Here is a 25,923-nt window from a genome sequence, read left to right as displayed (position 1 = left end):
AATAAATATAGACTTTTTAGGTGGAATAACTATCAAGTTATTAACTGATGCTACAAAGTTAATAGGGGGAGCCTCTGGAATTGTGAGACACTTATTACTATTAGATAGAGCTTTTGGGGAATTGAGCTCTTTGGAAGTTGACGGCTTATCACCTTGAGGGCAAGGAGAAGAGAGATTTATTAGGTCATTGGGAGGAGACGTTCTTTTCTGAACAGAAGAACTAAGTGTTACTTCATCGGAAGGACGTTTACGCTTAGGAGCAGGTTTAGAGGATTCGTGAGAATCATTCAGGCACTTAAAAGATTTGAACAATTTTTCATAGTGCCTAAATTTTTCAGTGAGGGTTACAAGATCGCGACCGATTTCGTTAAAGCCATTGCGTGTCTCCCTATAAACTAAAAATAGATCGATTCAATAGATCTACAATTTAAACAGGACCAACGCAATCCCTTACAGTCGATAATAGAATCTAAGATTCTACCAGTCAGTCCAGCACATTTAATATGGGCAAGCCCATCACAAAGCCAGCATGAAACGTAGCGATCTGACTCGCCTTTAATGTTACAATTGGGGAAGTTACAAGACATAATAAACCACAAGAATGAAGATCAAATAAAAGAGTAGGTAGAACAAAATTTAATAGATAAATAATAAATTAGTGTGTTAATAAAATATTAATAATAATAAATTCAATTAAGAAAAATTTTGTTTTTTTTATCAAAGTTTAAAACCAAGACAATTTGAAGAAGCAATATAGCGAGCAGTTTTAGAAGCACAAATAAAAAGCTAAACGCAACACAGCTGTGAATAAAGAAGTAAATAAGATAAACAAAGTGAGAAAATAGAATAAAATAAAACAAAATGAAAGAAAGGCTGACTCGGCCCCAAAAATTGGAAAGTTTAAACTTTTTAATACCGCACAAAACAGAACATTTAATACTTATCATGAAACTGAGAGTTTAATCACTAAAAATTTGTATTAACACGGCAATAAAAATCAGTTAAACTTCAAGAATTTTTTAAAATAAAAACACAAATGTACACAGCTAAAAAATTACAGCTTAAGAGCTTGAAGTGTTGCCACCTTTCGACTTTATGTAACAATTCATCTCAAATTGCGAGAAGATAACTTGTTTAATAAAAAAGTTGTTTATACAAGTACTTGATTCCGATCGCTCAGTTTGTATGGCAGCTATATGATATAGTGGTTCCGATATCGCCGATTTCGAAAAATTAGCAGCTTCTTGAAGGGACTAGTTAACGTAAATATAGGCAGACGACATACGGACAAGACTAAATCAACTCAGCTCGTCACACTTCATTTATCATTTAAAACGGGTGATCCAAGTGGAGTTACTTTTTCAATAGCCTTTTTTTAGCAGATAACGCCTGAATCGAGTCAAGCTGTCATGTTGTTTTTGTTCAGGACTGCTTGGCATTTCATCATAGGAGGACAACATTAACAAATTGTTCAACTTTATTACGAAAATTCACGATCTGTACAGAATGTGTTTCGCGCGCTTCGCTCAACTTATAGTCAATATAATCGACCTACTAAGCGTACTAGTCACAACACCGTCAGCCATCTTAAGACCCAGCATTCATTATTAAATAATATTCGACAAGAAAAAACCACGTCCAACACGCAGGGAAGAAATTATAGCGGCCGTAGCTGAAAGTGTACACGAAGACCGCCGTTCGCAGCAACTCGGACTGACATATGGAACGACTTGGTGCATTTTATGTCGATATCTTAAATTGCAAGTGTACAAAATACAGCTTGTGCAAGACGCTAGACGTTCCCAAGCGACATAGCTTCGCACTATGAGCTCTTGAAAAATTCTAAGAAAAAACCACGGTTTGGTGTGGTTTGTGATCCAGTGGAGTCATCGGTCCATATTTCTTCAAAAATGATGACGGTGAGAACGTAACCGTCAATGTCGACCGTTACGCGCTATGATAATCGACTATTTGATGCGTGTGAGCAGATAATTTCACGTTTTGGTCGGCCGATTGGCCTCCAAGATTGTGTGACTTTTTCCTGTGGGGATATGTAAAGTCTAAAGTCTATGTGGTCAATTTTGCTTCAATTCAGGTCTTGGAACAAAAGTTACATATTATAAATAACTCACACTATATATATTGTAACGTTAACGTAACTTGTCTTTAGTACATAACTTTTCGCTCTCATTTATGATCTTCTTTACTTCTTCTTTACTTTACCGTTGCATAATTTAATTTGTCCATCAATTCATTCTTGTGTTGGACATATTATATAAGCAAAAAGTTCCATGTTATATATTTAAACAAGTGTACATATTTTGATAATATATATATATATATATAAGAACAGTAAAATTGTATGTTATTATTCTTAAATACAAGTATATTTGCCAATAGTATAGGTACCAATCGAAATGCTCGAACGAGTCATCGAAAGTTGGACTCAACGGATGGACCATCTGAGACGTAGCCGTGGCCAATATTTTAAAGAGATAATCTTCAAAAGATAAATGCCAAAGAATGTTCTTTCAGATGATAATAATTCCCATTAAATTTTAACTTTTTGTATTTTTTTTAAAGTAGGAAACCTCGAATTGGATCACCCTATATAATGTATATATGTATATTGTATATACATACATATATATATAACAAACTTCGTGGCAAGCTTAATATACCCAGGCTTAATATATTCAGGGTATAAAAATAGGTCAGTTTATGGGAATTGCCACCAGTGTATGTGTAGAGGAGAAGTAACACAAATTTGAGTGTCTCGTATAAGTTTACCTTTCCTTGTCATTTTCAGGATTATACTTTTTTATTTTTTATTGTATTATCCACTGTATTGATATTATAACACATTCCTTGTTTTTTGCAGATTTGTCAACATTGTTATAGCAGTCTATGGAGCTTTTGCCGAAATTTTTGATCACACAAATATATCGCAAGATTCGTATAAGGAATTTGGTTTGGTTGTTGATGGGTTATATTGTTCAATTCTTCTATTTATTTTTTGTGACTGTTCCCATAATGCTACGCTATGTGTAGCTGAGGGCATTCAAAATGTGTTGCTTAAAATCGATGTTCGACAGATTAATACAAAAGCAAAGAGTGAAATTGATCTGTTTATATTTGCAATAGAAATGAATCCAGCAATTGTAAGTTTAAAGGGCTATGTCAACGTTAATCGCGAGCTTCTAACTTCGGTAAGAAAACATCCTTTTAAGAAAACTTCGTCACTTTATATGTAAATGAAATTAAAATTGTTAAAGGTTTAATAGTAAAAAATATTCGACCACTAAATCCCATATATGTACATATAATACAATTTTACCGCACATTTAATGTCTTAATAACTACCATTTGTGTTTACTTATCTATGTCACGGAGAATACATTATTCTTTACCTGATCAATAGGAAATTAATTGGTTGACAGAATTAAATTATAATTTGTTGCAACAGTAAATCTATAACAGTTTTCTTCTTTACTTTTTAAAAACCAATACGAAAAAACCTAAAATGCAATTAAATATAGAGAACAATTAGTCTGCCCAGTAAGTAAAACCTACTAAATTAAATGAGACATCAATTGGACGGTTAGTTTAATGGGTGACAAAATCATATTTCTGATTCATTAGTTAATTAAAGGTTCAGCGCTATAAAAACATACCTATGTATATACTTTCCAATGCTGTTCGCAATTGGGTGGGTGAAGTATACATAAGTATGTTGATATATGTATATGCAATTGGTCCCTAAATTACTATAATGTCTTTTGTTGTTATATAATAAAATGAGTGAAAATACCTTTTCCATCATTCTTTAGTTTAACATAATACCAAAGGTATCAATCCAGACCAATGTATACAATATTGTGCCTTTCCGCTTGACTTCATCATTCCAGAGGACGCGAGTTCGATCCCCTCTCGAAACAGTTTAGTTTAGTCCTCCCTTTTATTAAAATCATATTTGGACCTTATTAACTTGCATTATAGCTGATAGACTCACTTTGTTTCATAACTAGGTACACTTGGCTTCGTGTCCGAGATACGAGGTTTTTGATTTTTCCAATTTGGCTTTGGACATTGCTACCAAATTTCATATGTACAACAATAGTCAACTAACAGAATATACCAGCCAAAATTTAGTTACGAATTCTGTCCATTTTTGTAAATTTGTCATTTAAACGATAAACTCATGAACAAAGTTTCGAGCATGTGGTGATTAACTTTGGTACTTACGATAGGAGATTAAATGCGAATAGAACGTTGATTTTTACTTATAAAAGAAAGATATTTATTGGATTTTGGTTTTATATAGCAATTTCTGTTATTTCATAAAATGAATTAGTACTGATAAGTATTATTCTTTATTGGATTCATTTAAAACTTTTATGTGCTTTGAATGTTTTAAATTTAGGTTAGGTTAGGTTAGGTTAGGTTAGCGGGTCGATCCTAAGAAGGATCACACTTGGACAGCTTAAACGCCGGTCCGTTGTGGTACCCAAAACTCCTATGAGCCGGATCAATAGACCCTTACATGTCGACAAAGCGCTTTGTGCCTATGACAAACTTGTTGAGATGGCCAATATCTGTTTCGGCCAGATCTTCTGGACCGCCAAAAGTATGATTGCCGAGATGTTTCAATCTCAACCTAGCAAAAGCCGGACAATGGAGGAGAAAGTGCAGGGATGTTTCCACTTCACCCTCCTCCATACAGCTTTGACAACTGCCTTCGGGTAGTATTCTAAGCCGCACCGCATGAGTTCCCATTGGACAGTGCCCAGTGAGAACTCCTACCATGGCGGCGAGGTGAACTTTGTTCAAGGCGAGAAGATCCCCCGACCTCCTGCCGGTCGCCGACCAGCGTCTGCTGAGCTCCTGCGAGGTCCATTGGTCCAGAGCGAGAATGCAAGACGTTAGTGGAGAACCAACTCGATCCCATTCCGATGTGAGCGGGGCAAGGGTACCCCCCCTGGCCAGCTCATCGGCCTTGCAATTCCCAGCGATTCCGCTGTGACCAGGCACCCAAACGAGCCTGATATTGAAGTAGCCTGATGCTAATTCTAGCGAGGACAGACACTCCTTGACTAGCTTTGAATGCACGGTTCGCGCACTCAGGGCTTGTATTGCCGCTCTGCTGTCGGAGTGAATGCTCACCTCTCTAAACGAAGCTACACTACGTAACAGTACTTCTACCGCCACCTTGATCGCGGCCACTTCCGCCTGAAAAACGCTACAGTGGTCCGGTAGCCTGAAGCAAAGATTGACGGAGAGCTCTTTACAGAAAACCCCCCCTCCAACTTTCCCTCCTAGCTTCGACCCATCCGTGAAAAAACTCACCGCGCCTCTTCTCCAGCGGCTTCTTCCCCTCCACATCTTCCTCGTCGGGATATGAGCAGAGAAAAAGCCGCCTCGAGAGGCCTCCGTGACGCAGTGATCCAAATTTTCAGGAAAACAGGTGAAGGAGGAGAGAATTGCGGCGTGTCCTTGTTCGGACCTCTTCACAAGCCCAGCTTCTCTGAGCCTAATAGCACACCTCGCAGCAATGCACCTACCGGCAATGTCCACGGGTGCTATATTTAATATATCGTTGAGAGCTATCGTTGGTGTGGTTCGCAGTGCACCGGAGATTCCGATGAGCGTCGCTCTTAGAACTCGCTCAAGCTTTTTAGCCAGGGTAGTCTTTTTGAGCGCCTTCCACCAGACGAACACACCATAGAACAGTATTGGCTTGACTACGGTTTCGTAGAGCCAGAACACCACCTTTGGTGAGAGTCCCCACCTTTTCCCTATAGCTCCCCTGCAGCAGTATAAGGCGACCGATGCCTTCTTGACTCTCTCCTCGATGTTCGGCCTCCAAGAAAGCTTTCTATCCAGGATGAGCCCTAGGTATTTCACCTTATCAACAGGTTGAAGACGTGAACCCCCGAAGGAGGGGAGAGGCACATTTGGGACTTATACCTTTTAGTGAATAAAACCATTTCGGTTTTACTTGGGTTGACGGCTAGGCCGCTTCTGTTTGCCCAGTTTGATACCACGTTTAGGTACCCTTCGGTGAGCTCATAGACGGTATTCAGGAATTTACCTTTAACGATAACAACCACATCATCAGCATAGGCTATCACTCGACAGCCTTGCTCCTCGAGTTCTATAAGTAGGTCGTTTACAACCAAGATCCAGAGCAGAGGGGAGAGTACTCCTCCTTGCGGAGTTCCCCTATTTACCTTTCTGGTTGACTTAGCACTACCCCACTCCGCTACGACAGTTCTGTCGCAGTGAAGACTGAAAATGAGGTGTTTGAGGTTCGATTCCACTTCAAACTTTTCGAGGGCTCTAACCACTGCCTCTGGCCGAACGTTATTGAAGGCCCCCTCGATGTCGAGAAAGGTGCCCACTGCAAATTCCTTTTGCAAAAGCGCTGTCTCCAGCCATGACACTACGTCGTGCAAGGCAGTGTCGACCGACCTGCCCTTGATGTAGGCATGCTGCGCTCGTAACAGTTTACCCCTCGGTATTCTGCACCTGATGTACAGATCCATAAGTCTCTCCAGCGTTTTTAACAAAAACGACGATAGGCTGATGGGTCTGAAATCTTTTGCACCGACATGAGAGCTTTTACCGGCCTTCGGAATGAACGCAACCTTAACCTGTCTCCAGGCCTTCGGGACATGGCCCAATCTAACACAGTTCGCGTAGATAGGGGCCAGCCAGCTGCATGACACCTTAACCGTTCTCTGTAGTTGCGCCGGTATGATGCCATCAGGATCCGGGGACTTGAAGGGCTTAAAAGATTTCAGCGCCCAGGTAAGATGACGCTCATTCAGAAGGTCCAAGAAGGCTGTACAGCCTTCCTGAAGCTCCCCCAGTGGCACTTCTTCAGCAAAGCGATTTCGTGGAAAATGAGCATCTAGGAGTAACCTCAGCGACTCCATGCTACTCGTAGTCCACCCGCTATCTGCATTTCTTAGATACCCCACCGGAGTAGGATTTTTCGCAAGAATGTGTCTAAACCTTGAGGACTCGTGACAACCTTCTACACTATCGCAGAAAGCTTTCCACGAAGCCCTCTTGGCTTTCTTCAAGTCGGACTTGTAAATGGCCAATCCGGCCTTGTACAACGCCCAGTCGTCGCTAGAGCCACTTTTACGGGCTTTATTGAAGAGTCGTCTACTCGAAGATCTGATCTCCGTTAGCTCCGAAGTCCACCAAGGGGGTTTCCCTCTACTTTTCTGAGTTTTCAGAGGACAGGAGCTTTCAAGAGCAGATCTGCTGACAGAGCTGAAAACCTCGACGAGCTCCTCAATCGCGTCCGCAGATAGGATCGAATCCCTGTCAGGCGCGGTTGGGAGAGCTGATCGAAGCTTCCTGCAATACAGGACCCAATTGGTATTCCTGAAGTTTCTGTAGGTTCTATGCTTCGGGCGCGAGGCGTCCAAGCTAAACCCAATATATTTATGATCAGAAAAGGAGTGGTCGTCTAGAGCTCTCCATTTCGAGATCAAGGGAGCAATTTCCCTAGAGGCTAGCGTGACATCAAGGACTTCTGCCCTGCTGGCTGTCACAAAAGTAGGGCAGTTTCCCCTATTACAGATAAAAGGTCTACATCACAAATAAAATCAAAAAGTGACTCACCTCTTGCGTTTGTGTCCGAGCTCCCCCAGACGGTGTGCCTTGAGTTGGCATCCGAGCCTATACTAACCGCGTGTCCTTTGCGTCTGGCCTCTGCCAGAGCCATCCTCAGCAAGTTCGGAGGTGGTTCCACCTCGTCGTCGTGCGGCATGTAGGCTGAGACAAGCCAGATTTCCCTAGCACTGTCCTCCAGCCTAGCGGTGACGACGTCCTCGTTGCTGAAATTAGGTAAAAGAAAAACGTTAAGTTCATTTCTGACCAACAGGCAGGCTCTGGTTCTACCTGTGCTGCTTGCCGCCAGGAGCTTTTGGCTATTTGTCCTTAGTCCAGATATCCCATAGCTACTCAGCCACGGTTCCTGGGTAAGGACAACGTCGGCTTCGTCTCTTCCTAGACGAAGCACTAAATCGGCGGAGGCCGCCTTTGAGTGAGGATCTTCATCCTCCAAACTCCTCTCCAGCAGTGCGAGTTCCGCACCATCGTCCATATCGTCGACGCCAGCCTCCTGGAACAGATGCTCGAGACTGAAGACGGATCCGCCCCCCGTGCTCACCGCGTCCGAGAGGACAGGGTCGACGTCCATTTTCGAGAGAGGAACCCTCCCACTCTCTTCCACCCCCGCAGGAGGCAGCGGGCCATCCGCCCTGGCTTCTGTTGGGAGCGTCTTGAGAACGACTCTCTCGAAGCCATAGCTTATGGCCCCCTTTGTGACACTGAGAGGAGCGAGGGACTCCTTGTTCAGGAGTATCAGCGCTTGCCGATATGGTGCCTCGGTCCTCTCCAGCCTGATCACCCTCCAGTCTTGGGTGGGGAGAAATGGGTTGCAGTACCGCAACATCTCTTCAATTTCGGCCGGGGTGGAAGGTTCGGCCGGAAGCCAGACCCGAGCCCGAGGCCGCATCGGGAGATCCGATTTGGCCACCGCCTCGAGCCTTGCTCCTTTCCACACCTCCCCTACCCTGGCTACCGCCTCCTTGTAAAGGAGAGCCGACCGCTCGTCGGCACCTCTAATGAGTTTGTGAATGCCGAGGTTCCACCCAGCGCTTTCACATCTAGGGGGTGGTCCAGGGCTTCCCCTGACCACCTTCATGAAAACAGCGGAGATAGCAGCCGCTACCCGCTTCCACTCGTCATGGGAGATGGCTCCATCTCCTCTGCTTCGGTCGTACACCCCAAGCTCCACTGAGCTTGTGATTTCGCTAAACATAGGTGCGGGTCCGACCCGAGGCTTTTTGCCGAGGGAGGATTCCCCCTCTTGCGATCTTTGCCGCTTTATTGAGGTTTGGGGCCCGCTCGGCCCCACTTTACCGGCGCCCACGTCGCTCAGCACCTTTTTGGCCCACTCCAGTGTGCTAGCATGCTGGTCAGCCTGCTTGTCACCGTAGCGCTCCAAAATCTTGGCAGCCAGTCGACGATCAGACTTCAGCTTTTTAGCTGCAGTCACTCGCTTCCCCGCCGGGCCCTTAGCGCTCGCCGAGGACCCCGTGGCCCCCATGAACTTAGCAGAGGTTCCTCTGCTAGTGCTGGCGATTCCGCCTCGCACTTCCGCCCTACCCCGGGTTGCTGTCGGCAGACTCCCCCTACCTTACCGCCCCCCGTGACGGTAAGCCAGGCACCCCCTGGATTACCTTTCTCACCTTTAGCCGGGGACGATTTCGTCCCCTTCGGTGAAAGTGTCCCCCCCAGGGAACCGTCCACTACAGCGGAGGTCGGTTTCGACCCGCTTCCTCCCTCGTCGTTAGTGTTTATCCCCACTCAGAGCCGCTATCCGTCTCCCGGAATGGTAGTCGCCTTTTATGGTCCCAAGGTTGTCTCAGTTACGAGGCCAAGGCGAGGGTTGACGCACGCCCTTATGGGGCAATGCGTTCAGAGCCGACCATCGCAAAGAAGGAGTCATCTCAACAAACACCTACCACACCAACTTAATGATGACGGGAGGGGAACGTACTCCGAGGCCTGCCATGGTTTTAACGGGACGGAGGCGACCTTGGCATTAGCCCATCAGCCATTTCAGCAGGGTATCACCCCTGCATACTCAGGTGACAGAATACCAAGACCACCAGCCCAGGGTTCAACCGAATCCATCTAATTGTCAAAGCTATGTCCAGGTCAAGCAAAGGTCAGATCAGGAGTTTCAAGGCCGTAAAGGCCGCAGGTCATTTGGCGTTACCCAGGATGCACCACGCGGAGGCGAACCTGCTCTACATAAATTTAGGTACTCCACATGATATTTATTTGGGATACTTTTATGATGCAAATATTTTTTTGGTCATTACATTTTTATGTTGAAATGCATAAATTGCTTTTATCTAATATTTCAGCACTATAATTAAATATAAATTCTTTTATAGTTTGAATGTTAAAACTATTAAAATTTCCATGTTTTAGAAAAATTATTGTTGTAGTTTTTGAAGTAAAACTTCTTTACGCTCTTGGAGAGTAAACTGATAAATGCGTAACGAAAAGTGTGATCGGGCGAGGCGAACGGAAGTTGAAAGGGAGATATAACTTAGTGAAGATGAAAAGAGAGAGGGTTAGAAACGACAAACGGCAAGCAACAAAAACTTAATTTAAACCTAGTGAGATCCAATCAACCAATAATGAATCACGAATGTGAGTTCGTATCTTATACTAATTGCATTAATTCAAATTTTATTAAAAGGATTTTTATTTAACTGAATAAAATTTTAGTTAACTAAAATTATCAAATTAGCAGTCCAGTACTTGGACCTTCGGAAATTATGCGGAAGCAACACGGCGATGAAGAGAGAAAATAAAACGTTGATAAATCATCAATAAAAAATCTGGAGTTCAACGCGTACGAGAATATCTGGAGCGAAACAAATTGTAAATTTATTTATAAAACTTATGCAATTGAAGGCTCGTAACATTAATATTTGCATTTTGTTAGTTAGAGCAAAGAAAATACTGTTGGAGCATATCCATATATCTAACTAGAAGAGGGAAATCACAATCACAGCAACAAATTGAAACGCCAGAACGCTTGCGAGAATATCTTGAGAGAAGAAATGATAATCTCAACACCGAATCGTATATAAGTTTTGTTGTTGATAAAAAAGTTTTAGATTCATATTTTAAGTTTTCTGTTAATAGTAATAATCCGTCGGGAAATAATGAAGAACAATCAGACCTCCGTTTCAACTTTGACTTATTGGTATTGGTAGTTACCGTACGAAATTGCTTTCGTTGTGTACAAATTGATGTATCTGATGGCTTTTCAAACGGTGCAGTTTGTAAATTAGTACATATTGAACTAAATGAAGTTAAGTGAGTGTGGTAAACTTTTGCGAATTCATGAAAAGTTGGTGAAAAACTTCCACGAAAAGCTGCCGGTTACGTTGCGACACAAAATATTGATAAAAATTCCGTCCCAATGGATGCAGAACATCTACCATTGCCATGAATGATAAAATGACAATTCATAAATCACAAGGCACAACATAATTATTTGATAAATATCAAAGGAGTCATTCTCTACGATTACTATATGTTGCTCTATCAGAAGTTACCAGTATTGAAGGACTGTACATAGTGCCTAAAGACATTGATGATAAATTTGATCATGGTCGAAAAAATTATACATCGATCATATTTGTACAAAATGAATTTCGTCAATTATCGTTGAACACATTGTCAACAATAGGAAGAATGATTATTGATTTCATGAATGACAGAAAGAAGTTGTCCATGGTTATTTACTGCCAAAGTCTCAGTAAACACTTGTCAGGCTTAAGCGATTCCGTAATTGCTTCAAGTAATATTTTATGTCTCTCAGATTCCTGATCAAATGACGATGCAAATGTTGACATCCCGAATTTTGATTGTATTGCGAAACTAAAGCGTAACAATATTAGATCAGCAGGAGTGGCAACTTATCAGATATCAAACGATACATCGAATATAGTAACTTCGAGCATGGACATTTATTACGATATATTCGTGAAGTCGATGTTGGTCAATCATCAATTGATGATATATGTGCTGTTCACTGTGTTTTGGACGATGGAACAATCATCTTAATGGTAGTTTTTTACATTTTGGCAAATAACACAGTTAATAATATTATTAAGTTTTATAAAAAAGGCTTATGATTTACGGTCAAGTAGGCTCTCAAGAATTAAGAGAAAACTATCATACGTTGCTACTAATTTTAGCAGGAAATTTCAAATTTCGCGGCAGAAGATAGACAACTCTTGCTAAACTTTCTAAAAGATAAATTATAACTACAAATGAACAATAACCGAAATGAGCCTTCCACAAGACATGGAATAACAATCGATGCAGTTTTCTCAAAATATCTTTATAATTTTCATTCGAAAATATATGTATCTTATTTGTTATACTATAAGCCTGTTGTCTCGATCTTACAATCAACCACAGTAATTACTGATGTATCCGAAAATAAAAGTAATGAATAAAAAGAAATAATTATTATAATCAATTATAATATATTAATTTATCATTAAAAACCCAGAATAAATGAAAACATATGTCTATGTATGTATCGGGTTTTCCAATAGGGATGGTATGATTTCTTAGTATCGCTTTTTAATAAAATATGTCATGATCAGTAATTTTCATTATGGAAAGATATACGCAAGAACTACGTTTACAAATTATTAAATTTTATTATCAAAATAATTGTTCTCCAATTGCAATTTTTCGTACGCTTTTGCCATTTTATGATCGTCTGAGTGATGCGGTAAAAAAACAAAACTGTCGATTTTTATGCAAAGAAAATTCACAAATTATTCATGAACAACCATTTCATTCACCTACATTGACAGTTGGGTGTGGTTTTTTGTCTGGTGGGATCATCGGTCCGTACTTTTTTCAAAATGAAGCTGATGACACCGTTACTGTCAATGGAGAGCGGTATAGATCGATGATAACCAACTTTTTATGGCAGCAATTGGAAGAAGTTGATATTGACAACATATGGTCCAACAAGACGGAGCTACGTACCTCACAGCATTTATAGAAATTGCGACATTGCATGGCCTCCAAGAAGGTGTGATTTAACATCATTAGACTACTTGTTGTGGGGTATTTGAAGCCATTGGTCTTTAGCAATAAACTAGATTCTCTTCAAGCTATAGAAGTCAATATTCAACGTACTATTCATGACATACAACTTGATTTTGTAGAAAAAGTAACAGGTCACTGAATACAAATTGCATAATTAAAAGAATTATGCATTAAATTAAATCTTATATATTTAACGAAATTGTTAACTTGCTGCCCGGGTTAATATCGTTTTCACGATATGAGTTTAAAAATATATTTTTTTGCCACGCCGCAATGCGTGCACTTTATTGATATTCTTAAGACTAACTAGTTTACATAAATCTTAGTGCTATTTATACTATTGAGCTGTATCGATAGTTATCTGTTTACTAACAGATAAAACTATTAGTTTCTATTGTTATATTTGGGTTGTTATTCATAGTGCATTTCTATTGTTATATGCTCTTATCTCTAGTATTTATATTTTACAATGTGTGTTAGCTGATAAATATGTTTACATATGCTTATTTTGATTTTGTGTATTTATGTCTAATAAGTGATATGTTATATGTATGTACATATGTATATGTCGATGTGTATGTGAAGTGTAGAGATCACATATTGTATGCAGATATGTATGCGGTGTGAGGCTATGTCGTTAACTCCCCTCCCTCTTAAAACGGAACGTCCTCGCTACGTTGCTGCTACGAGGTGCTGTTGAGGACGGTTCATTTCGATTTCGTATAACTCGTCAACTTGCCTTTGTCTGTTAAGTGCTTTTCTATTTTCGTGGTATCGGCAGAGATTTACAATACCATAAGTAATGACTACTAAAGTAAGGAATCCCATTATAATAACGAACGTCAGCTGTACTGGGTTTTCTTCAATAGGTATCAAAAATGTTGAGAGTTTTTGGATATTACTGAATTTGTAGATTGAATTTGAGGAAAGGATACGGAGTACTTCAAATTTTTCGCTGTGTTGATTGTGTATTATTTCTCTGAGTTGTCCTTGATGATTGTAGTACGTGATATTATCGATGTTTGTGGATTCGTTATAATGTATCAATTTAGAGCCTGATATATTAGGTCAAGTAAAAAGTTCCTTCGGTTTTTATCTAAGAGATGGCGTTATTATCCATAGTACTAGTGTTACGTGTCGCATCATGTCACACTATACGGCGCTGAAAACGTGTATATTCGCGCTAAAAGTTTGTCTTTGACAGTTTTTCGATTGATTTACTCAGTTCGTTGTGAGCGCTCGTCAAAGATGGACACCAGCAAAGAGAAAATTCGCCATATTTTACAATTTTTCTTCGATCAAGGCGAAAAAGCAGCCAAAGCGACTGAAAAAATTAATTAAGTTTGTGGACCCGATACTGTAAACGAACGTGTAGCACAAAAGTGATTTGCTAGGTTCCGTTCCGGTAATTTCGATGTCAAATATGCACCACACGTCGGGAGGCCTGTCGTCGAAAATTGCGATAAAATCATGAAAATAGTGGAAACAGACCGTCACATGAGCACTTATTTAATTGCTGAAGAACAAAAGATAAGCCAGAAAACCGTTTGGAACCATTTGCATAACCTAACCAGAAGATGCCATCTTTGCTCAACAGAGGTCGAATTGTGTTCCATCAGGACAACGCCAGGTCACACACGTCTTTGGTGACGCGCCAGAAGCTGTGGGAGCTCGGACGGAAGATCCTAATGCACCCACCTTATAGTCCGGACCTGGCACCAATTGATTACCATCTTTTCCTGTCCATGACGAGCGCGCTTAATGGTGAGAAGTTAGCCTCAACAGAGGCCTGTGAAAATTGGCTCTCCGAGTTTTTTGCCAATAGGGACACAGCCTTCTACGAGAGGGGTATAATGAAGTTGGCATCTCGTTGGCAACAAGTTTACGAACAAAACGGCGCATATTTGACTTAAATCGGACAAATGTACACAAAGTTATCATCTTTTGAAAAATCAATAAAAAACAGAACGAACTTTTTACTTTACCTAATATTTAACTCCATATCAATGTTAGGTGAACAAAACTATTATACTTAGTTGCAACATGTCGCAAGAATATAACGAGAAAATAATTAATTTAAAAAGTATTTGTTAATAATAATTAATTTTATAAATAATATTACACCTAAAAATTTAAATTTATTTTTAAGCTATTGAAAAAGCACCACCAGATTGGCCATATCTCGCACTGCACAGTGGATCTGCTTGAGCCGCGGCCATAAGTGCTTTTAGATGAGATATCGTTTCAAAATTTTCACCAAATATCTATAAAAATATGATAAATATATTTAAAAAAATTGGGCACATCTAACGATTATATCCTATAGCTCCCATAGTAACAGTGAGTAAGGGATCGATTAAACTGGGCGTAGTTTTACTAATAATAATACATTACAAAAGTAAAATACACACTTTAAAGAATATTCGCATTGGTTGGTGGTACTCAAAAATTTTGTGATAAGAGAAAACCAAACCAAGAACAACATTTAAATATTATAATCAGAAAACGAACAAAAATTTTATAATTTTCATATTGTCTCATCAAGTAAGTCTATAGTTGACTTAAGTAGCAAGTCATAAGAAAGTTTTCGTTGCCCAGTGATAAAGGGATAAGAGCTTAAAAGCAATCTGTTCATTAAATCAGTATTTGAAGCCACGCGTGAAAATTTTCGTGTATGTTGTAATCGGAACTTTTTCATATCTTTAATCCTTGTCTGCCAGCATCTTCAGAAAGTTCTCCAATCGGAACCAAGGAGTAAAATTTTATGCACCGATAGAAGTAATTAAAACCAGGGATATTTTCCAATCAGCTGCATTGTGGTCTCAAGAGCATAGTCTCCAAATTTCGCTGAATTAATCTTATAACCTTTGTGTAAACATATTAGAAGCGCACATAAAATGGATAAAATACAGGGTAAACTAAAGAATCGATTTAAGAATAACTACCAACATAAATTAGTTTTTGTTAATTTTGTAAGATAAAATAAACTTAAAAATCCATTAAAAAGAATTTACATTCGTAAACGTAAAAAATGGCCTAACCACTTTGAACTTCCCTTTTGTTGTGATACAAGTGTAGGGCTACAAAGCTTTTTTTGTAGCCGCGCAAATATCGAAAAAGCGAAATATTTTAGCGAAGTTGTAACAGCGATAAAATACAAAGGGCGAGTGATGATGCTATGTGTGGTCAGTTATTAGACTAACTTTATTTGCAAAATTCTTCTCCTTAAATAATATTCTAAGCAATATTGCAATACCGTTCAATACATAATTTCCGCTAAGTACATAGTTTCGTTTTCTATTAACGCATATATACATAAGTATGTAAGTTTGTGCGAGTACTGGCGCAAAGCGGAAAATAATAAAATTGAATTGGAAATAAAAAAAATAAATAAAAAAGTTTAAATAAAGAAATTAATTTAAAATACAATACAATAAAGCAAGCTTTTCGTAATCACTGGTGATTCATACTCAAAAACAAACGACGATGGCCAAGATGGGCGCGTCGGGCAAAAAGCCTCCAGATCGGCCCGCGGTAAAATTTTATAAGTGCCATGATGACACTAAGTTTGAATCGGTGGTTTGTGTTATCTGTGAATCAGTGTATCGTTATAATTACTTTGTGAGAAGAAAATACGGAATTCTTATAAGTGACTGTCTAGGAGTTTGCACGGAACATAAAGAGGTAGACCTAACCTCAATTGATGAGCACGTGTTAATACAAGAAGCAAGAAATATAACAGCACAAATAAAGTACCAAGCACAAATTGAAATTCTGAAAAGAGAACATTTTTATGTAAAAAATATAAAAAGTCTTGAAAAGAAAATAAATGAACAAGAAGATATAAGTAAAGAAAGAGAGACAGATGTAAATGAACAGCAACAGCAGTTAACACTTCTGGAACAACAAGTAACTTTAAATAATAAATTAAGGCAGGAAAATCATGAAGATATGGATCAAGATGGAACAGATCACAATGAGAAGTTATTGAAAAGGCAGAAATAGAAACTTTAAAAATGGAAATAGATCTACTAAAAAAATTGAATCTAGAATTAGAAGACAAAAATAATCTACTACTATACTAATGACAAAAAGGGAACACAAACAGTTTTGATTGAGGCACCTGCTGAAATATATAAGAGAATTAGGGATAATGGAAACAAATTATATATTGAAAATCAAAAGCGTAGAGTATATGAATATATAGGCATAAAACCATGATATAACTGTGGTATGCTAACACATAAAGGACAAAATTGCAGAAACACAGCCAGGTGTCTGAGGTGTGCTGGAAATCATACAACTAGAGAATGCAAAAGTACAGAGGTTAAGTGCATGAACTGTGAGTATAGCAATAACAGATATAGTACAAATCTTCAAACAGACTATGAAGCAACTGATTATGAGAAGTGTAAGATATTCAAAAGGTGAATTGATAAGTATATTGACAATACCGACTACAGAGTGAGACCTGATGTGATGACTGCCATAGGTAAGGCACTGAATAACTTGAATAATAGACCATCAACTCATAACCGACATGATTAATAATATTGTAGACGAAATTCAAAATGAAATTGTACAACAAGCTGTGGCATACGATGACTTAGAGACTCTTAATGATCATTTAAATACCAAAGACAACATTTGTATGTATATTAATGTTAGAAGTTTAAACGCGAATTTTGAAAAATTACAAATTTTACTTAGGAGACTCAGGGTCAAACCGTGTGTTATAGTTTGTGCCGAATCCTGGAAATTAGAATATTGTCAATATTATAAACTAAATGGTTATGACATATATTACAACAAAAGTATAATAAACAATTCGGATGGTGTTGTAATATACGTTAAAAAAAATATAAGTCAAACGACAAAAATTATAGAAGTAGGAAGATTAAAAATTCTGAACACAATAATAAACCTAAATAATAACAGTGTATTAGAAATATCATCTTTGTACAGATCTCACGATCTCAGCTATCTAGAATTTATAGTAAATCTGAAAAATTATTTAAAAATTAAAAAGAATGTTAAAAATCATTTTATAATTGGTGATTTTAACATTAATATATTGAAATGTGATAATATAAGCGAAGAATTTTAAAATAATTTCATAGAATATGGATTCTTTCCAGGTTTCACAAGTACAACTAGACCTTTTGATATAAATAGTGAAAGTGGAACGTGTATTGACAATATTTTTATTTAAAAAAATGAAAAGATTAGTGCAAAAATTTTTAAATTAAATACACCAATGCCAGACCACTTTCCACTTTTTGTTGATATCAGGGGGTCATTAGAAAAAATAGATAAAGAAAAAAATGAGAAAAAAATATATGATTATAAAAAACTAGCACACATAGCAAGTACAATCAATTGGTCGCGGTATGCGAAATATGATCCAAATGAAGCGATAAACTTAGTGACATAAGAAATACAAAACTGTCTTAAAAAGTCTGAAATTGTAATGACCAATAAAGGTAAGAAAAGAAAAAATTTGCCACGAAAAACTTGGATTACGAAATCAATTGTAAAATCATGTGGAAAAAAGGCTAAAATTAGAATTACAAACATCTAAAATTAGATCCATTTAATGTAAGTTTAAGAAACAAATATAAAAATTACGTCAAAATATTGAATAGAATAATAAAAGACGCTAAAATTAATTACGAAAAAAAAAATATTGAACAAAATATTGAAAATTCTAGAAAATTATGGGAAATAATTAATGCTAAGATGGGTAAGAATAGATATAATGATAACAATATAAGTGAAATAAAAATGTCTAGCAATGAAATAATCAGGGATAAAAAGAAAATTGCAGACATGATGAATTCTTACTACTGCACTATGGGAAAAGAAATGAGTAAAAGTATAATAATTCCTAAAAACAAAACAATAAATTTACCTCAAATGAGTGCGAACTCAATCTTTATAAAACCAACTACAAAATCGGAAGTTTTAAAGATAATTGATAATTTGAAAAACAAAAATGGTGGTATTGATAAGATAAGTGCCAAATCTATTAAGATAATATCTAGTCTAATAAGTGATACGTTAGCAAGTATATTTAATAATTGCATAGATAAATCATTTTGGCCAGATGCACTAAAAATGGCTGAAGTGATTCCTATTTTTAAATCTGGTAGTAAACAAATAATTGAAAACTATAGACCGATATCATTAATATCCAATATTGCCAAAATTTTTGAAAAAAAATATTTATAATAGAATATCATATTTTATAACAAAAAATAAATTACTGAGCTCAAAACAATTTGGCTTTATCAAAAATAAAGGGATGAAAGATGCACTAAATTATATCACAAATAAAATATAATATATGAGAATTTAGACAAAAGTACTCCGATAGCGATAGCCTTCATTGATTTAGCAAAAGCTTTTGACACTGTCAATCATAGAATACTACTGGATAAGTTAGACGCATACGGTATAAGAGGAAGAGCCAATAATCTAATAAAAAGCTATATTAATGGTAGAAAGCAAAAGGTCAGAATAGGTCAAGATAATAGCGATTTCAGAAACATGGACACAGGAGTCCAATCCTGGGTCCATTGTTGTTAATATTATACGTAAATGATTTATTGTTAAGTATGCCTGAAAATATAGTATCTTATGCCGATGATACCGCAATTTTTTCAATTGGTAGGGATTGGAGAATTGTAGAATCATCAATGAATAAATACCTTGAAGAAGTAGCATTATGTCAGCATATAGTCAGCTCTTAATCTAAGATAATCCTCCCAATTAGTCCCCTGTAATAAGGGATATTCTAAGATTGTAAGTTCCCGTTTCTACCCACTACCACAGATTTTCGAAATCCAATAGTATTGAAATTAATTTCGGTTCCCAATATTGCCTTCTATTCCAGAGAAGAGTAGGAATGGGACGAGGTGGACAGGAATACAGGTATTAGCATCTGTACAAATGGGTCCAAACTAAATAATCGAGCATTCACAGAAGAATTCAACAAGGAGCATATTGATATATACGGATAGCCAAGCGGCTTTGAAATCACTGAACTCTTGTAGAGTTTCGTCAAAAATAGCGAAGGAATGTTTTGATATTTAAGTGGGTCTAACATCCTATTTTACGATAAACCTGCGATGGGATCCCGGGTATAGTGATATATGGTAACTGTGAAGCAGATAAACTAGCCACTACAAGCATCGACTTACAATTGGCCTTCGAAAAATAGGGAAATTTTATGCCTTTGGCCACTTGTCAACATTTAGTCAACGAACAGGTTGTAAATTTAGCAGAGTCTCGGTGGAGTCAATCGCTCACCTGCTCAACTAGCCGGCAAACGTTAGCAGGCTAGGTGCATCTTACAATGACTATTGTACAATAGAAGCTGGCAGGAGGTAGAAGAAGAGCAGACTGTAAAAAATCTTCTTTGGGAATGTATAGCTCTATACAGGAAAAGCTTCACAACTATCGGTCGAGGGTTCTTGGACGACGTCTCGAAAGTTGCTCACATAAAACTATTTGTACTGATGAACTTCATCAGAAGCAGGGGCTGGTTCAAAGATGAGACAATAGAGTGAGGGAACATTAGTGCCGGTGGTATCACATTGGTGTCCTATAGCCCTAGGTGCGTTGTCAGACAGCCACTTTACCTACCTAACCCACAGATGCCCTTGGTACTGCAATACCCTGTACCAAATTATTTCGCCAAGGATCACGCGTACAAAGTTTCATTACCATATTTAATTTTTTCCTCAAGTTACAGCTTGCACGGACAGGGAGATGGACGTACAGACACCGACGCGGATTTCATTTATAGATATATAACTCAATTATTGTTCACTTTTTTAACTTTGTCCTCACCTCACCTTTTCTTTCCACTAAACACTTACGTATATGTAAAAAATTAAATTGGAAATTAGAATTATATTACGCAATTTTTTCCTGTCGCAAACGTTATAATGTTTAATGTAATTTGTAATATAATATATTTATATTGACATATTTAACAATAAATCAAAAATTATAACTCCACTTGTATAATATAGGACTTTTCAAAAGATGAAAACTTTGTGCACATTTGACCGATTTAAGTCAAACATGCGCCGCTTTGTTCGTAAACTTGTTGCCAATTGCAGTATACCTCTCTCGTAGAAGGCTGCGTCCCTATTGGCAAAATACTCGGAGAACCAATTTTCACAGGCCTCTCTTGAGGCCAACTTCTCACCATTAAGCGCGTTCGCCATGGACAGGAAAAGATGGTAATCACTTAGTGCCAGGTCCGGACTATAAGGTGGGTGCATTAGGACCTCCCATCCGAGCCCCCGGAGCTTCTGGCGCGTTACCAAAAACGTGTGTGGCCTGGCGTTGTCCTGATGGAACACAATTCTCTGTTGATCAAAGATGGCCTCTTCTGGATGACTGCTGCCTTCAAACGGTCCAGTTGTTGGCAGTAGAGGGCCGAATTGAGCGTTTAGCCATAGGGGAGCAGCTCGTAATAGATGATTCCTTGCCAATCCCATCAAACACACAGCAAAACCTTCCTGCCCGTCAATGAGGTCTTGGCCACCGTCTGGGCCGCTTCCGTTTGTATCCGATGTTGTCGTAAGTGACCCATTTTTCATTTCCAGTCATAATCCGCTTCAGAAACGGATCGATTTTGTTGCGCCATTGATTGATGCGATGTATGGGAAGTGGCGCTCTCTTGTTGAAATCAAACGTCGCCGAGCTCACGAACTTCACTTACAGGTATCAATTAGTCGGTTATCATAGCGCGATAACGGTCGCCATTGACGGTTACGTTCTCACCGTCATCATTTTTGAAGAAATATGGACCGATGACTCCACTGGCTCACAAACCACACCAAACGGAACGTCTAGCGGCTTGCACAAGCTGTATTTTGTACACTTGCAATTTAAGATATCGACGTAAAATGTACCAAATCATTCCATATGTCAGTCCGAATTGCTGCGAACGGCGTCGAATCGACTCTCAACGGTCTTCGTGTACACTCTCAGCTATAGCCGCTATATTTTCTTCACTGCGTGCTGGACGTGGTTTTTTGGTCGAACATTATTTAATAATGAATGCTGGGTCTTAATATAGGTGATGGTGTTGAGAATAGTACGCTTAGTAGGTCGATTATATTGACTATAAATTGAGTGAAGAGCGCGAAACACATACTGTACAGATCGTGAATTTTCGTAATAAAGCTGAGCAATTTGTTAACGTTGTCCCTCTATGATGAAATGCCAAGCAGTCCTGAACAAAAACAACATGACAGCTTGACTCGATTCAAGCGTTATCTGCTAAAAAAAGTTTATTGAAAAAGTAACTCCACTTGGATCACCCGTTATAAATGATAAATGAAGCGTGACGTCTTGTCCGTAAGCGAAGAGGTTTGACTTGTTCGTCCCAGTCGGTTCCGTCTAGCCATAATTTTTGTATCAAGATTTTCCCTTGTATCATAATTGGCGAAAGCCATCCTGCGGGGTCGAAAAGTTTTGCCACAGAGGATAAAATTTGACGCTTTGTTATGGCGGATAATGCTGATATTGACTCTGTAGTGTATGAAAACTGGTCAGATATCGCATTCCATTGGATCCCCAAAGTTTTTGTTGTACTTTCTTTTTCGAATTTAGGGAAATTAGTGTCCAACAGATGTTCTTTAGGTATATCCTTTAAGATATTAGGGTGGTTCGCCGTTATCTTTTTTAACGGAAACCCTGCGGTTTTGAGGGCGTGTGTCACTTGTGCTAGTGACTCGTATGCTTGTGGAAGACTGTGACTTCCAGACAGGGTATCGGCTACATACGCTTGTGTTTTTAACACCTGGGTTGCCAGAGGAAATTCGGACTTGGTGTTTTCTGCCAATTCATGCAGTGTTCGAATGGCTAAATTTGGAGCACAGTTGACGCCAAAGGTAATTGTTTTCAATTTATAGTCGCGAAGTGGACTATTGGGGGATTTTCGGAAAATAATTCGCTGAAAATCTTGATCGTCTTTATGTACGACTATTTGTCTATACATTTTTTCGACGTCTCCGTTAAATACGTATTTAAATATACGCCAATTCAAAATGAGTAGCATTAAATATGGTTGGAGCGTGGGTCCCGTAAATAGGATATAATTTAGGGAGTTCCCCGAGCTGGTGGATCTTGATGCATTAAAGACAATTCTTACTTTAGTTGTTGTTTTGTCTGGCTTTACTACTGCGTGATGTGGCAAGTAAATTGAGTAATATTTGCCATTTATGATTTTTTCGCATGGGCTTACTTCCTCCATGTGGTCTAAATGGAGGTATTCTTCTCACACGCCATCGTATTCTGGCTTAAGCTCGCCTTTTTTAAGTAAGTTCTTTTCCATACTTAAAAACTGCTGTATTGCAGAGGTGCGAGAGTGACCTAAGGCGAGTGTGTTAGGAAATTGTTGTTTTAGTGGTACGACTTACCGACCATTAACTGATCTAGTAGTTGTGGCTTGGTAAAAATCTTCACAATACTGATCTTCTGGGGTTGTAATTGAAATGGGGGGAAATTCTTCTAACTCCCAAAATTTCTTTAATTGCGAATTGAGGTATTCGTTTGAGATTTCCTCAACTTGAGTGGTCATGGTGGTAACTGGTTCCATAACTAGTCTACTTAGGATCCAACCAAAAATAGTATTTTGTGCCAATAGTGTATTTGAAATTTTTTCAATGCCCTCGTGTATTATCTGTGGTATGAGATCGAAGTGTATGTGCATGTGATAAGCAATTTGTACAAAGTCTTTTTGTTTTTAAAAAATTGTTTCGGTCGATAATACAATTTTTTGAATCTCTCGCAAGATTTGAACCTATGCCCCCCTATACATAGTTCGCATGACGTTTGTTTGTACTATTCGGATGTGAACGTTTGATTTCTGAAGAAGCTTCTTCGTGTTGGACGGTTTTCTGGTAAAGCGGCGGTGCATATATTTACCAGTATTGGGTCCCAGCTGTCTGTGGGAATATTTTGTGTCGATAGAACCGACAAACAATTAGAAACAGTGCATTGCAGCTTAATAAACTCTTCACTTGTTTCCTTTTGAATCTAAGGCAAGTTCATTAGTATCGTTACTTGCTTATCGACCAATATTCTCTTATTTTCATATCTAGATTTAAGAGCTTCCCAAGCCAAATTGAAATTATCGTCATTTAGTGCGAACTGTTTTACTATTCCGCCTGCTTGACCTTTTGTTTTGTATTGGAGGTGATAAAATTTTTGCGCGTTTGTTAATTTTGGGTGGTTTATGTAAACGGCTGTAAACATGTCCCGGAAGGACGGCCATTGTTCATAACCACCATGAAAGATTTCTGTATCACATGTGGGCACCTTGAGATGGATGCCTGAACTTGCCTCATGACTTTGTACTTGTGGCAGCTCTACTCGCTGATGTGGAGTAGGTGCAATTGCTTTTATTAGCTTAAGTTGATCGAAAATCATTGCTTTAGTTTCTTCGAATTGGTCTAAGCAGTTTTCGTATTTGGCGTAAGTCGAAGATTTGAAATTTTCTGGTAGATCTAGTCGTCAGATTCTACAATTGCGTCATATGCAGCTTGGAGACGTAACCAAAAATTGTCAAGATTGTCTTTTTTGATTTCTAATACCGATTTAGAATTGTCCTGAATCGGCGAAGATGAGAATCTAGTGCAGTATCTTATTAAACTGTCACTCTCAGCAATGAATTTACTGTATGTAATGTCTTTCCCCCTTTTTTGCTTTGTAGCACCTTGCTTTGAGCGTGTAGCTTCTGCAGGTGTACATGGACTTCTTTCGTCAGACATCATTTTTGGAACTTTTAGCACCTGAGTTGTTTTAGAATCTTTCGAGTCTGAGCTCATTTAAAAGATGTGCCGAAATAAAATAAAATATTTTCAATGTAAGAAATATATGTATATGTTTTTATTTAATGAAATGAATATATTACGCGTATGAAATGAATATATTACGCGTATTTCGAGTTTTATCGCTTTTATTATAATTAATTAATTAATATTATACGCAAATGTTTTTTATTTTTAACTTTATTTGTATGTATTTTGTGTCCGTAATTCCTATACGGTATACCGTAGTAGTTAGCGGATCAGCTGATACATATGTACTTGACGTTATGCGCAATTGAGAGCTCGTCTTAGAGATCAATGCACTTTGTACATATGTATGTATGTAATATATTATGTTTAAATATGTTTTGCGCAATCCTGCTTGTTTTTGTTGGTCAAAGAACAAGGGGTATTGCGAGTATATGCCAATGTGGACTTAGAATATTATATGTATATATGCAATCCTACTTGTTTTTGTTTAACAAAGAACAAGGGGTATTGCGGAATATTTGCCAATGTGGACTTTGAAGCGAAGTACTAATGTATGTTTGTATACCTGAGAACAGTGCGAAAGGACCGCGAAAAGGAAAAAATATACCGCAGGTATTCTTGTAAGATGTATGTGTATGTGTATGGATATCACGTAATATATTTGTGCGGAATATATGTACGCAGTGCGAAAATACCGCGAAAAGTAGAATAATTTACCGCAGTTATTCGAGTAAACTTTATGTATATATGTATGTATATAAATTTTTAGTAACTTATGTATGTATAGCAATTATTAGTATTATATGTATGTTTGTATGTTTTCATACATATGTTAATGCTTTGAACGGAGGTTTTCTCCTAATATAGTATGTATGTATACTTATATTTATATATGTTAAATATAATATGTATATGTATGTTTAAATTTATTTTGTACGTTCTCGATTTTGTTGTTTTTTTTGCTTTTGATTTGCCTTTGCTTATTTTACGCAATCCTGCTTATACTTGATTAAGTATAAGGGGTATTGCTGGAAATAGGTGCAAGTAAATATTTTAATTATTTAGTTTTAGAAATATTTTCGTGTATTTGAACACAACGGTAAGCAGTTAGGCAATCAAGAGTTCGTTGGCTATATATATATCTATTATTATTTTTTTTTTTTTTTGTTTAACCAAACTGTTTTCATCTGTTAGCGGTATTTCGGTTTTTACCGGAAAATAAACCGAAATATAGAAACAGTTTGGTAACCGCTCTTTTTTGTTATTGCCTTTATAAAGACGGATTTATGTAATAAATAAACCGCAAAGGCATAAATTTTAACGTACATATAATAAGAGGTTATACATATACTAAATGGAATCGATACGACTCACTTTGGGATTTCCGCCAAGGGGTTTTGGGGACAATGTTATG

At 38.0% G+C, this 25,923-nt stretch overlaps 2 protein-coding genes and 1 non-coding gene across 4 annotated transcripts in view; 2 read left to right on the top strand and 1 right to left on the bottom strand.

Annotated features, from left to right (window-relative positions):
- LOC138855683 (gustatory and odorant receptor 22-like) overlaps positions 1-25,923 on the top strand; it is a 1,003,612-nt gene that overhangs the window by 836,888 nt on the left and 140,801 nt on the right. For both annotated transcript variants that reach the window (XM_070112940.1, XM_070112939.1), the window contains exon 8: positions 2,882-3,209. In XM_070112940.1, coding sequence (XP_069969041.1) covers positions 2,882-3,209 — 328 coding nt within the window. The remainder of the gene's footprint in view (positions 1-2,881; positions 3,210-25,923) is intronic.
- LOC138855824 (uncharacterized) lies at positions 3,400-9,795 on the bottom strand. The gene is given in 3 exon segments (XM_070105904.1): positions 3,400-3,410; positions 7,918-9,104; positions 9,569-9,795. Coding segments are annotated over 3 exon segments (1,350 nt in total). The 5' UTR covers positions 9,721-9,795.
- On the top strand, positions 10,026-12,049 carry LOC118681406 (uncharacterized). The gene is made up of 3 exons (XR_011397915.1): positions 10,026-10,248; positions 10,327-10,482; positions 10,547-12,049. It is a non-coding gene; the product is annotated as an uncharacterized protein (transcript).

This window comes from Bactrocera oleae, chromosome 2, assembly GCF_042242935.1.
Source record: "Bactrocera oleae isolate idBacOlea1 chromosome 2, idBacOlea1, whole genome shotgun sequence".
Taxonomy (NCBI): Eukaryota; Metazoa; Arthropoda; class Insecta; order Diptera; family Tephritidae; genus Bactrocera; species Bactrocera oleae.
Note: the sequence above shows the minus strand (reverse complement) of the source record. Positions and strands in the feature narration are given on the sequence as shown.